The sequence below is a fragment of the Propithecus coquereli genome, unplaced genomic scaffold (genome assembly GCF_000956105.1).
Source record: "Propithecus coquereli isolate 6110/MARCELLA unplaced genomic scaffold, Pcoq_1.0 Scaffold156, whole genome shotgun sequence".
NCBI classification, from domain to species: domain Eukaryota; kingdom Metazoa; phylum Chordata; class Mammalia; order Primates; family Indriidae; genus Propithecus; species Propithecus coquereli.
Window position 1 is genome coordinate 3,627,285 of NW_012140080.1, and position 13,533 is coordinate 3,640,817.

The following is a 13,533-nucleotide window of genomic DNA, read 5'->3' on the forward strand; positions in this document are numbered from 1 at the left end:
CCCCGCCCTTGGATAAGCCCCTTCCTCCTCTCTGCCTGCCGGGGTTCGGAGTGACGGACAGACACAGAGGCACCCGGGCTGCGCTGCTGCTCACCGGTCCGCCCGCCTGCCTGGTCTTCTGGAGCTGAGGACTCAGGAAACCATGCAACTGAGGCAAGCCTTGGGCTGCTTTAGAGGCGCTGACATCCGAGGAGCCTTCCCCTGGGTATGCTGCACATTTGTGGGGGACCACCAGGGTTGGAGAACTCCAGGACTGTAGGGAGAATGGGGAGGCAAAGAGGGGTGAGGGCCAAGGAGGGTGGCTGAGAAAGGGGTATCCCGCCTCCTCTCCTTCCTCGCAATAGGAGAGAGTGAAAGCAAGAGATGTGCAGGGCAGAAACTCAGAAAGCTCCACGCCTTTCCTACTACTCATTCCACAGAAGGAATACAATGCCAAAGAAAAGAGAGATGCTTCCCAAACTCCCCGCACCTTGGGACCCAAGAATGCCTTGAAAAGGCTAGGTTTGCGCTAAGGATAGACAGAGGCCACAGCAGATAGTAAGAGCCTAGCTTTCTTGGGAAGAGGAAAGAACGAAATTAAGGCAAAATATGCTCACTATCCAGTAGGATTAAAGGAGCAATGTTTGGAAGGAAGCAAAAAGAAAGGAGAGAACACAGAGCAGTCGGGGAGGGCCAGGAGCTGAGAGGGGACCCAGACCTGCCACCTCCCCACAACTGTCTTCTTGGAAGGAGCCGGAGTGTTGCTGAAGGAAAGTCGAAAAATGAAAAAAGATAACCTTTTCCCTTTCCCCATCCAGGGAATAGCTGAAGGTATTTACATATCTTGGGGAGATTTAGAGTATAAACTCTAAGATCTTTGGTATTTAAGTGTCAACATCGATTTATTTATTTATTGCTGAGCTGACTGTAACTGACTCAATAGCAAATCTAATCATGTATTGCACTGGAAAAGAAATATTCTCATTATGTATTTTCTCCAAATAATGGCCTACCATTGCATTTGAATACCTGCTGTAAATATCAATAATATCTAGTAATTACTCTGTAGTGGAGTAAACTAATTTATTAGCATTAATGTTTATGTGGCTCCCCACCCCCCCCCTTTATAAGGATTGCTTATCACAAATCAAGCTACTTGGACACACTGGTTTAATGAACTCTTTATTCAAGATTTGCTGCAAGAACTTTCATGCCCCTTGAATCCCTGAGAGCTGAACTTGAAATTATTCGTGTATCTTCAGCTTTGACATATTTGTCCACCGTGGCTCGTGCAGAGGGCAGCAGTGGTGCAAAGTGAGAAGGTCTAGTGGGAAGGAAGGTTGTTGGGGAAGGGTAGCATGAGACTCCTAAAGCTAGGAAGCACAATTACAGGATTGCCCTGCAGTGAAAAAACTTCTGTTTCCAGCAGTGACCAAGAAGGCAAAATATTTGTTTCTCCACAGCATCTCTTTCTTGGAGACAGAATATAAAAAGGAGAAGGAGAGGTTTCAAACAGCAGTATTTGAGCCATTCCCTGGCTTGATTTTGGCTATCCCAAACTCTCTCCCAGCAGCCCACCCAGTCCTCGCCACCCCTACCCTTGAACAAAAGGAATGCATGAGGGGTTTCAGTGACTTTGCCATAACAAAGGCGCCACCATTGCAGGGCTTGCCCCGCCCCTGGGTGAAGGCAAACAAATTCTTGCACTTGTATTAGGGCTTTTAAGACCATAATTGAACCCGGGGGCGTCTAGGAAAACCGAAAACAGTTCTAGACAGACCTGCGGTTTTATAGCAGTTTTGGCAGTCAACTTCAGCTTGTGGCTGAGCAGACTGGGCGGTGGTGGCCCGCCAGCGGGGGACGCCAGGCCGCCTCCCCCGGCTGCATGCAGCCCCTCTCTTAATTAGATCAGTTTTCCCCTGGTGCCAGGGAGAACGGGTCCCCGCAGAAAGGTCGGTATGAGTGAGTGCTCTGCTCTGCATAACCATTGCCTTCCATGTCCTCCTCCAGGGTCAAATCGAGAGGGTGCCGGCAGGTCTGGATCCCTTGGGTGTCTGCAGGAGACAAAGGCGAATTCCCGAGGAAAGGATGGAGAGGAGAAAGGCACTCCGGGAACGGCTGGCAGGGCGACTCCGCAGGCTGCAGGGAAGCGGGGTGCCTGGAGGAACTTGCAGCCTGGAAAGGGGCGTGTGGGGGCGCTGCCGTGAAGATGGATGAGGAAAAAGGCTTTTGATATCAGTAGAAGGGAAAAAGCCTGGAGCGGCTGAATGCTTGTAGATCCCCAGCAGGAACAGCCCGGGGGTGCTCAGATGCCCAAGGCTGCGCAATGTTCCCAGCTTTGCCCGCTCCTGATCCTCTTGCGCGGAATATACTGGCGGTGTAAATATTTCTCCAGGCAGGCAGCCGGGGTAAGGGGTGGGCTCGGCTCAGAGGATCAGACCAAATCTTGGGGAAGAAGGTGAGGCAGAGCTTCGGGTCCTTGGTTTGACTTTGCTCTGAGCCTATAATCGACTCTTCCGCTTTGCAGGAGGTCCAACGGCCAAGCGGAGCCCACAGTGCTCTGGGAAAGACGCGGCCGGGGTTAAGGCCGCCCCGGAAGGCCAAGTCCGAGTTCCATTTCTTGAAGAGGCCGCAGCAGGCAAGGCTGTGACATTGGCCCTGGCGACTGGTTTCCCATGAGCTGTTCTTTCTCAGGAGCTCCACAGCGAGGGGGTCATCTCCAGAAAACTGTCTTCAGCGTGTATTTCCTTTTATCGTCAACCCGGAGCCCCACGGCGGCTAATACAAGAGGCCAAAAATGTTTGGAGGAAGAAAAACAAAGGCAGGAAGTGGCGGCAGCCTGACGGTGCGTGTGTGTCTGTGGAGAAGGGAGAGAAGGGAGAGAAGGGAGGGAGCCGGTTCAATCTCTTCTTGTTTTTCCTAACTTCAAGGTCCAGACAGCCCTCCGCAGGGCCGGCCCCGTCGCTCCCCGCACAGCGTTTGGAGGTGGCCACCCGGAGAGGAGAAGGCGGGCGCCCGCGCCAGGCCTGTCAGGCGGAAACGGCTAACAAGGAGATTTGGTTAGCAAAACAGACCAAGCCTTTCCGAGGCTTCGTCTGACTTGGCCCTAAAGGTTGGGGGAGGGTTGTGCAGCACCTCCTGGACCCTCCTGGGCCGGTTGAGTACGCCCAGGCGGGGATGATGATCCGTGAGTCTTGCGCTCCATCCGTCTTACTAGGCGGAATATCGGAATAAAGTGTGTCCAGGCGCCTTTGCCGCGTCCGCTTCTTCTTGCAGCCGGAGGAGGGGTCCCGGCAGCAGCGGGAGGGCGCCGGCGGGCGGTGCCCGGGCACGGTGGCCTCAGCGCGGTCAGTGCCCCCCGGGTGATGTGAGGCCTGGTGACCGCGGTTGTTGTACCCGGGGAGTTTCCAGCAGTCATTCAAGAGACATGAGCTGCAAGGATAGTCACTTGATAGGCAGCTTAACACCCTCTCACTCCAAGGGAGTATAGAGCTGGGTAGCAGGGAGCATCTCCAGACTCCAGGTGTCCCAGCCCCAACTGGAAAAGCTGCTAGGCTTCCCTGTTTTCTCCTTAGGACTGGCTTGGGAGGCAGCAGCTCCTTTTCCCTCAAATCTGGAAATTCGAAGTCCCCAGTGTTTGCACTTGCAGTGCTTTGAATGCTCAGCGTGTGGTCCATAGTGTGAATGCCAATGCCAAGCTGCCCCCACCTGCCACGGTTCCTTTCCAAGGCAGTCCTGTTCCCCTGTAGCCTCCTGCTCCCGTGTCTCCTGCCCTGCCTCTTTCCAGCTAGCGTCACCTTCTGTGGCCTCCTGTCTCATCTGATGCCTCCTTAGGCTGAGCAAGAACTGGGGTGCCACTGGAGGGCACCCAGTACTCAGGCACAGAGAAAGGATGTTAGGTTTCCGACTCTTCCCCCAATTTGGGCCTCCACCAGAGCCTGAACTGGATCTTCCATCTTCTTTGGAATACTCCATTTCAAGGCCCCACCGTGTCTGGCTTCTCTCCCTCCCTCACTCCCTCCCTTCCCAACACTTACTCCTCTTCTAGGGACCCAGTTCCTGCTTTTCTAGGCTGGGAAATCCTGATGGTAGCTGGTCTGGGAGGAGTTGGGCCCACCTGACAGACTGAATCTCACTCCCGGACATCAACAGTTTCTCAGTGCATTGCTTAGGGCACCATCAATATTTTGCCTCTTCTTGCCTGAACCCTTATTTTCATCTGTCCACAACTGTCATACTGTTTCTAGAACATTACACACAAGACTATTTCAACCCTGGTGACCATATTGCACACAGGAACAGGAGTTGGCTGGGAGGCCCTGGGTGAAAACAGCCACATAGTCCTTCCTGGTGTTGGAGGCCAGGGCTGCATTTGGGGACTCACTCTTTCTAAGTAGGAGGTTTCCTGAGGGGTACATCTGTCCTCCATGGTGATCTGGGGAGGTGGATTGTCTTAGATGGCCCAGGAGATATCCTAGTATTTGTTTTCAGGGAATGATTTATCGGCAGATCATGGCCAATCCATCACATTTGTGGGTGCTACCGAGAGGCAGCACTGAGTCTTCCATAAAATATCAAGAGATCACCTATATCACTACCAGGTGGAGGCAAGAGTTAATTTGTCCCTTTGTCAAGGCACTTTCCCCTCTCCCAAGCTCCCCTACACTTCCTTAATGCACAGGAACAGGTAATACCTTGAACTTGACTTCGCGGTTAGTACGTGGTGTGACTATCAGGTTCAATCATCCTATAATGCCCCTAAACATTTGAACAAGTCCATGTCTTTTCCCCAGGGATAGGGAGGGCATAGGACTCAGCTGAGGGTCTCAAGTGCCCATTAGTAGTGGATTCCAAACGTGGGAGAAGAGATGTTTCCTTGCTTTGAGGAGAACTATTTTTACTTTTACTGATGTGGACTTCCACTGCAGATATTATTTTTTCCTACAGAATGGGAACAGATGGCTTGGGGGGATCTTTGAAGGGTGAAGCCCTGGTTCTCAGCATCCACCTTCCATTCCCCCTGCAGCTTTGGCCCAAATGGGTTTCCCCAGCACAGTGTGCCTGAAATAAAGAGGACAAAAGAGGGTGGCTCAACCAGAAGATTGGCAGGGGAGGGTCCTTGGGTCTCAGTCCCCACAGCTGTGGCTCAGAGGAGTCCTACCCCCATACCCCAAACTCCATCTCCTTCGTAGGGCAGGCAGCTCCATTTCCACTCAGGGCCAGTGGTGGGTCACATTCCAGACTTGAGAAAAGCCCCCACCCCATCCAGCCCTGCTCTGGGAGCCTCTCCTTCTTGCCCTGCCAGGCAGTTCTGCAATGGTAGCCATTCACAGACAATCCATTCCGATATCTGCCCCCATAGTCCCGCCCACCCATGCAGCCCTAGGCATAAAACCCATAAAACCCCACTTATTTTCTGTCTTCCATGAAAATAAGTCATTTGCAGGTCCTCATTGGTTCACCTGGAGAAAGAGGCTCAGTGGCAGATCAGACTTAAGCTATCTATTTACCGCTAGGCCTGATGCTCTGACCTACTTGCCAAGGCAGGCTGTGGACAGAGGATAGGGGGCTCCCTCCCCATAGAGCACAGTGAGGATTCTTGGGGCCCAGGGGTTTGTACCTTGGCAGAGTGCACCTCACTTCTCAGTGCCTAATTTTAGGCAAGAGAAGATCATCAAAGGCCTGCCATGCACTGAAGGAGGGCTTGGACTCAGGTACTTCAGGAGAGGCTCCCCAGTAGCGTCTTGGCTCCTCTATCCTATTCCCAGCCAGGCCAACCCTGCCCGGCCTCTTGTTCCTACCAGGACCGAGAACTCCGATCCAGCCACGTCCTCTCCCCTGGGCTTGCAGGCGCTCCCTCTCGCCCCGGCTAGGCCTCCGCGGGCTCCGAAATGTCCTGGGCTGGGGCGGACCCCACTCTTCTGGGACCGGGACATAGCCTGGGTCACCCCTGGCTTCGGGGATTCCTTTCCAACAAGGCTGGGCATGGGAGAGTTGGAAAACAAGAAAGAACCCCCTGCCTTCAGCGCAGGAGCCCCGGCTACCAGAACCACCGGATTGCGGCAGGAGTGACGACCCAGCCAACTGTGCCTCCTGCGCCTTCCTGTGGCCGCGGCTGTGCCGCGACCGGCCCTGACCGTGGAGGCTGCTGTGGCGCGGAGGACTTGACCTTTACTGCGCAAGAGGAGGGCGTTCTCTAAGCCGCGGGGAGGGGGACGCTGCTCTCTCCAGCCTCTTCCACCCAATAGCAGCCGGGACAACCCACGCATGCTGCGCCGCTCACCCCCATTGCCCCCTCCATTTTATGCAGCGTCTGCGGGCCCGAGACGGAAAACAAAGCCCCCAGCACTGCTCTCACCACCTTTTTTGCGAGCTCCTGTCCCCATTCCCCACAGGCCAGAAGGCTCAGAGCTAAAGCCAAGCGGTCTAAGGCCCTCTCCAGAGCCCTTCTCTCGCCTGACCCCAGCTGCCCTCAGCCAGCGGCTGGGTACTACTCTGGGTACTACGCTTGGCACCTGCCGGTGCCAAGTTCTCGTGCGCGGGGTCCTGGCCTCGGCTGCGGGCGGCGCTGGGCTTATGGCCCGGCCTAGCCGAGCGCCGCACAGGCGCGGGGCGCAGCGAGGGCCAAGGCTGCCTCCCCGCGCGGGCGGAGAACGCGGCTGCCCGGAGCGCCCGGATTCGGCTTCTCGGGTCCACAACGTGGCCCTGTGTGCCCGGCTCTCTCTCCGCTCGCTCGGATCTCGATCTCATCCCAGCCCGCAGCTCCGAGCTCAGAAAGCGGAAGTATTTGGTAGAGAAAAACACGATTTCTTTTCAGCCCGTCTCAAAACCCCTTTTAGAGAAAATGCTCCTGTCAAGTTTTATTTCCCGTTGCAAACCACCTTCCACGCTGCCAAGAATTAAGACCGGGAGAGATTAAATACCCGATTATTCTCTTGACGAGGGAGGGAGGGGGCGGAGAAGGGGGCACCCGAACAAAACATTTGTTTGAATCGGCTTCTCCTCGGCAAATAGCGGCCGGAGAGCCCCGCGAAGGCCCGCTCGGCCCGCGGTGACGTCAACCTGCTGCGGGAGACTCACCCGCAAGGTCCCCGGCCCGGCCCTCGGGGTTCCGCTGCCTGAACCTCCGCCTACCCTCCTGCCACATGCCCCCCACCGGCCCGCGAACCGTCCGAGCGAGGCCGGCTCTGTGCGGGTGTGAGCCTCCACGTTGAGTAGGGGGGTTCCTGTAGAAGCGTGGAGGGTTTGGGGCCGCGCCTCTGTCCCCGAGGGCCGCGACGTCAGCCGGCTCTCTGAGTCCACAGCCGCGCTTCTCCCACTCATCCACACCCCGCACCTGGAGGAGGCCCCGCGCTGCCGCAGAAGCGCCCGAAAAGGTCTAAAAATCTCTTGAGACGCCGTCGTGATTATTTCTGCCGGGTAGATCCAGCTCTTCAGCGGCGCCAAAGCCGGGCAGAAATGAAATCAACTGTGGCAAGGCCTTGGCTGCTTTCAGGAAGGAAATTTTCTGCGCCACTGTCTTTTTTGCTTCCCTTTAAAATATAATTTAAAAATAACAAGCACCTCTCAGGAACTAGGTAGATGCGCAAGATTGAGTGGATATTTTCATAAAGAATGAAGCCGGTTGTTATTTACCCGGCCGCCGAGCAGATGAAAACTTAATTAGCGTTAGCGTGTCTGTCCTAAAATCTACACATAAATTTCCCCAGGCCTTTTGGATAATACTACATCTTTGCTTATGAAAAATGGGATGCGAGCAACTCGATGCACATTTCTCTGATTCTCCGGGTCTTGGTCTGACACCCATTCAATCAAGTTTAAAGGAATGCGCGTAAATCAGCAAGCCCCTAGCGTCATCTCAGCAGAGGTCCGCAAATCCCGAAGGGCGCCTCTGAACCCACCGGGTCTGGGGATTAGCAGTCCCGGGCAACCTCGGTCTCCGCTCCTAAACTCAGAAATTCCCAGAAGGGAAACACGGCCGCGCATCTTCACTAAACCCTCTAAATACAAACAGCAAAGTGCAATCTTCACGTTTATATCTTATACACCGAAATCTGTGCCGATAACTACCTGCACACAAATACCCTCAGCTCAATTTCGCTGCCTTGTGGTGAATTTTTAAGAAAACATTTCAATTAGGCTGGATTTTTCAAGTGAATTCTTCCCCCTTTTCTTTAAAAAATTTTCCTTTCCTTTTCTGTAAAAAAAATAAAAATAAAAGAATTTAAATGGGTGGTGTCAGCTCCGTATCAGGCATAAATAGTAGTGAAATGTACAGTGACATTTTACAATCATCCACTTAAAATAACTTAATAAATTTGACAGTACCAACAGCAGAAGAGAGAAGTAGGTTGTTTTTTTTTAAGTCCCATATTTACAATTTTTTATTCAGCAAGTTTCCTTTGTGGAAAAAGAAATATTTGAATCAGGTTTTCAACAACACTATCCACGGATACAATGTCTGATTGAAAAATATTCCTATTTTTCAAGAGGTGGCTGGTGTCCTGGATATCTCTTTTCTAAAGGTTCTAGACTGATTGCTATCTGGGCATTAGGGAGCCATCATAATCCATGCCCACCTCAAGTTATCTGGTAGATTCATGGACATTTTAAATAAGAAAGAGTTTAGCCAAGATTGACACTATCAACAACTATTTTAGAACTGGAGGGAAAAAAAACCCTAAAGTATCTTGTCATTACAGTTTCAAAAACTGGAGAGAGAAAAAAAGAAGGTTACTACTTTACCCAGGGTTCCTGCAGTGGTGCTGGCTTTCGATAGGGGTGGTATTCCGGCATAGCTGCTGTTGGCCTCCTTCCTAGGCCTGAGGCTCAGAATATTTCTTACATCTAAAGAAAAATATCCCCCGTCAACAGAAGAGTCCCCTTTGGAGCTGTTCTTAAACACATAGTTTGATCCAGTTTTCAGAGGATTTTCCACCACTTTAACCATTTTGGGAGAAAGTTGTTACTTTGGCTTGATGGCAGCTTATTTAGAAATGGAGTGCCGTGGAACAACATGTGGGGAGGTGGGTCTGAAGCAGCATTTTCATTTGTTTCCACAAGTGGATCGAAAATCCTCAGGACAGCAAAGTGTGATTGTACTTCACAAGACCATTCGACATGTGTTTCAAGACCAGCCTGTTTTTGAGACAGCTTTAGAGATTCTTTCCATAATTCTCCATCTATAAAGAAGCTCTAAGTCTTCAGGTGGGGTTCCATCGGCCAGATTTGTAACCAACCAATATTATTTTCCATAAAATGATGGCTCTGGTTCTTCCATTCACTATTACTTTCCTCTAACATAAAGTTAACCTGCACCTCAAAATTCTGCATCCCAAGGCTACTGGTTCCACCAACATTTTAATACATCTGTGTATAGCATGGATTTGACAAAAACACATTACCCTATGTGTATATTAAATATATAAACATATGTACTCTTTATGAGTCTGTATACAGCACCTGATATGTTATTAGGGGTCAACAGTAGATATAATATTATTATAGTTTTTATGGTGGTTGTTAATATTAAACATTTATTTCTCCCACAAATCAAATGGCAGATTCACAAGCATCAGTATAAGATTGCACACCACCCTGGAGCAGCCCTCAGCTCTGAGCTATCCGGAATAACTTTCCTTCTGCATCCATATTATGGTCATTTTGTAGATAGGAGATATTTAAGTTCTCCTTACTGACCTCTAAAGAGGTGGGTTTCTTTGAATTTCTGAAATGTAACTCTAGAACTCTAGAGTTAGCAAGGTTCTGAAACTTTTTATTTGCTGTAAAGACTCCCCGATAGCTCTAATTAGGGTGGTAGACCACCTTGGAGGGTGAAAGCCAGGAAAGAATAGCTATTTAAGAACACCTTTTAGACTGTAGACCGTAACAAAAACGTACAGCTTTAAAGCAGATCGGTAGAAATCTGATGCAGAGTAAGCCACTGTGAACACAAATCAAAATTGGCCACTAAAGGAAAGGAGTGAAGCTTCATCATGTAAAGTACATTTTGTACCTCAACTCTAGAAATCACCTTAAATTACAATATCTTGGGTCATCAGCCATTAATGGTATATCTGTACAGATTCTACAAATATATATACAAGCACACACAAGCACTAATATGCAAATGTATACATGTATACAAATATGATATATATTCACATATATACAGGCACATGTATAATTTACATATATTCAAATTTGCTCTATCTGGAGCCAAAGAAATTAGTATTAAATCTGTAAAATAAGTCAAGGAGGTAAGAGCTCTTGATTCCCATGAAGAATTACAAAGAGGCTTGTCAACGCGAGGTGGCGCCCTTGATCTACTAATCCAGCCCAGGCCAATTCATGAGCTGTCAAAAGTCAAGGTCACAAATTGTCTTTTTTCGTCAAGGTCAAGGTTTAAGGCCTTTCGTAGTCCTGTCATTTCAACAAATATCAAAACCTGCCTGCTCAGACACATGCAGACCCAACAGCAGATTTTAAAATACAGCAGCCTAGGCATTGCTGATACAAAACAACTGGTTTTCATTTTCCACAGGGAGCCTGGGAATTTATACTATCTCTTCCTCCTTTCTTTTTTCTCCCTTTCAGAATGTCTGACACTTTAATCTCCTTGAAGCCCTTATCATTTAAAGGATTTCAGTTATGAGGGATTTCTCCCTTTAATTAAAATTTTTGTACCAAAAAAAAAAAAAAAAGCTGTAATAGAAAAGAATGGTCCTTGGTTTATATAAGACAAACCTGCTCTTTTTCTTTCCGTGCAGTGCATGTTTAGCATAGGAAAGTAATGAGTATTTTCTTCAGATTTTAATGGCTGTGACTATTTTATTAACAGAATTAATACCAATATCACTATCTACAGGTTTAAGTTTTTTTTCATTTTTAGTAGAAATATTTTAAAAGTAGGTGCACAAATACATTTTCACAGTGTGCTGAATGTCTTTATTTACAAGATATTTTATAGTGAATAGGAACAAAACGAATGTGCTGGTTGAAATAACTGCTTGATTAAAAATGTGCTGAGAAGTGAATCCCTAATCTTTCTAATGCAGTCTGATAACACAATAAACAAGGAAAAATACTAATCCCTTAATAGATCAAAATAAAGAATGTCGATATCTAAATGTTTCGAGGAAATAGATGTTCATGGAGTTTTATAAAAAATAAGAATGGAAAATGATTTCTCCAGTAAAATTGGTTAGCAAATGTTGGGAAATGACAATTTAAATGAAAAAAAAAAGAATTGTGTTTAAACCAAAGTCCACGTTGAGGTGGGACCCCCTGGGAGATCTGACATAATATGAGTCCTGTGGATCATGTGATGATTTAAACATTTGTAAAAAAGATACCAAATCCTCTGGAAAATAACTGATATGGGGCAGTAAATATAGTCCAAATGCCACAAAATATGCTTGTTATAAGCAATTAAAAATTATTCTCAGAAGGACATTAACAACCCCTGGTTCCCTTGTAGCCTCAAAGGTTCAGATGTTTGTTTTTACTACCAAGACAAATGATCCTCGGAAGAGCTTTCTCTCCCTTTCTTCCTTCATAGCAAATAGTCCAAAATCATTATTTCAGTACCTTCTCTTTTCCCCTCTAAATCTATACATAAAACATTTTGCAGGACATACAACAATGGTAGGAATTTCACTAAGATTTACCTGAGCAGGCACTTAACATGCAAAGGGAATGGCAACCTAAGGACAAGCAGATGTTTACAACCGCCTCTTGCTTTTGTAACCAACCTTTAGGTTATTACCACCTAACACAGTGTCCTAAAATATAACAGTCACATAAATACTTACAAGATTTCAGTAACTGCATAAGTTATCTGAAATTGCGTATTTGGGGGCTGACGTTTGACTAGAGTTTGTCACTTAACGGGCTGGTGGGGCTGGCGGGAGTGTTGGCAGTCTTTACCGTTTCATAAAGTTTTAAAGCAGTTGTAGATTCCACTAAAGAGAAAGAGATCTCCCCTAGGAGAGCAAAATGTCGATAACTCTCTTTATCTTTTCCATTCTTCAATTATTATTAAACATTATTGTAATCTGAGCAAAGCAACGAGTTCTGAAGCATTTCTTCAAGTTGACTTCTTGCTCCATTTTTTAATCCATTAACTAGTGGTCTTCAGTTTGTTGATGACTTTTTTCTCTTTAACCCTCCTATTTTGGAACCAGATTGTGACCTGCCGCTCGGAGAGGTTCGTGGTGGCTGATATTCTCCTCCGTTTGTCCTTGGTAATAAATTTGTTCGTGGCGTATTCCCGTTCCAGTTCTTTTAATTGCACCTTGGTGTAAGGCACGCGCTTCTTTCTCCCCCTCCTATAGGAGCTGGCATCCGAGGGATGGGAGACCACGTCTGGAAGATAGGGGAGAAGGCAAGTTACTCAGGGATCAAACCCCAGCCAGTACATAGGCGACAGCTCAATCTGAGCCACCCGCCTCGCAGCGCCCGGCTGCTCTTTGCCACGCACTGTACAATCCGGCCTTCTGCCAAAGCCTGGAGGGTCAGTGGGGAAGGGGGTTAGTTCTGCACTGAAATGAAATCGCCCAGGGCTCCAGTGACTACCCTAACCGGGCCATCCAGCACGAACAGCATGCTGGCTTGGTGCGATTGCCTGGCCCAGCGGCCCACACCTTAGCGGCTAGCTCAAGGTACACCACTTCCATGCCTAGCTCCTTTCCGTGTGCCCCAGCCCCAACACTCGACGCCTCTACACTGAAGCCATTTTTGAGAGAATGAACAGGAAGGGCCAATTTGGGGAGCCGTTTTCAGGTCAATTTCTCATCTTTAAGTCAGTGTCAAGGGCTAGGGAGGGCGGGGCAAAGAGGGAGAAGGAAGCTAGCCGGGGGTCCCCACAAGCTCCCTCCCAGCCACCCCTCACCCAGGGAGGGCCAGGGGCCAGCTCAATTCAGGCCAGCCGAGATCGGGCTCCCAGCGGTGTAGCGCCGCTAAGGAAGACCAGGAAGAGAGCAGAGGGGCACCGGGTGATCCCGGGTGCGAGCGGAGAAGCTGGAGCAGAGCCGGAAGACCAGGGCTGGGAAGAAGGTGCCATTTACCGGGCAGAGTGGACTTCCAGAGGTGGGGAGGCTGCGCCTGCTCTTTGGGGCAGTACATTTGGCCGTTCCAGCCATTGGGCAGCGCCCAGGGCTGGTAGCTTTCCATGGGAAGACCCAGGGGCTCGTGGCGCGACTCGCCGGGGCCCCCGAGGCCCGGCACCACCGGCATATCCAGGTAGCCAGGCACGGGCTGATGGTGGTGGTAAGGCCCGGTCGCGTAGCCCTGGTAGAAGGCGAACTCCTTAGCGCGGGAGCTGAACTCCTCGGCCGCGGGGCCGGCGGTATCCATGTACTTGTCCGCGAAGGCGGCGGCGGCGGCCGAGGCGGGCTGCGCGCACGACTTGATGGCGTTGGGGTGCGGGCCCATGCGGGCGCACGGGTAGTAGCCGCTGCCAAAATAGCCATAGGGCAGCGCTGCGGGCCCCGACGAGCTCTGCGCCGCTGCTGAGCACGGGCTGCATTGCTTGGCGGCCTCAGCGCCCGCCGG

At 49.8% G+C, this 13,533-nt stretch overlaps 1 protein-coding gene across 1 annotated transcript in view; it reads right to left on the bottom strand.

Annotated features, from left to right (window-relative positions):
- Nucleotides 1–10,796: 10,796 nt before the first annotated feature.
- The window catches only part of HOXA13 (homeobox A13), a 3,188-nt gene continuing 451 nt past the window's right edge, over nt 10,797–13,533 (bottom strand). The window contains exons 2-3 of the mRNA XM_012640673.1: nt 13,047–13,532; nt 10,797–12,345 (exon numbers count right to left, since the gene is read on the bottom strand). Coding sequence (XP_012496127.1) covers nt 12,101–12,345; nt 13,047–13,532 — 731 coding nt within the window. The 3' untranslated portion in view covers nt 10,797–12,100. The remainder of the gene's footprint in view (nt 12,346–13,046; nt 13,533) is intronic.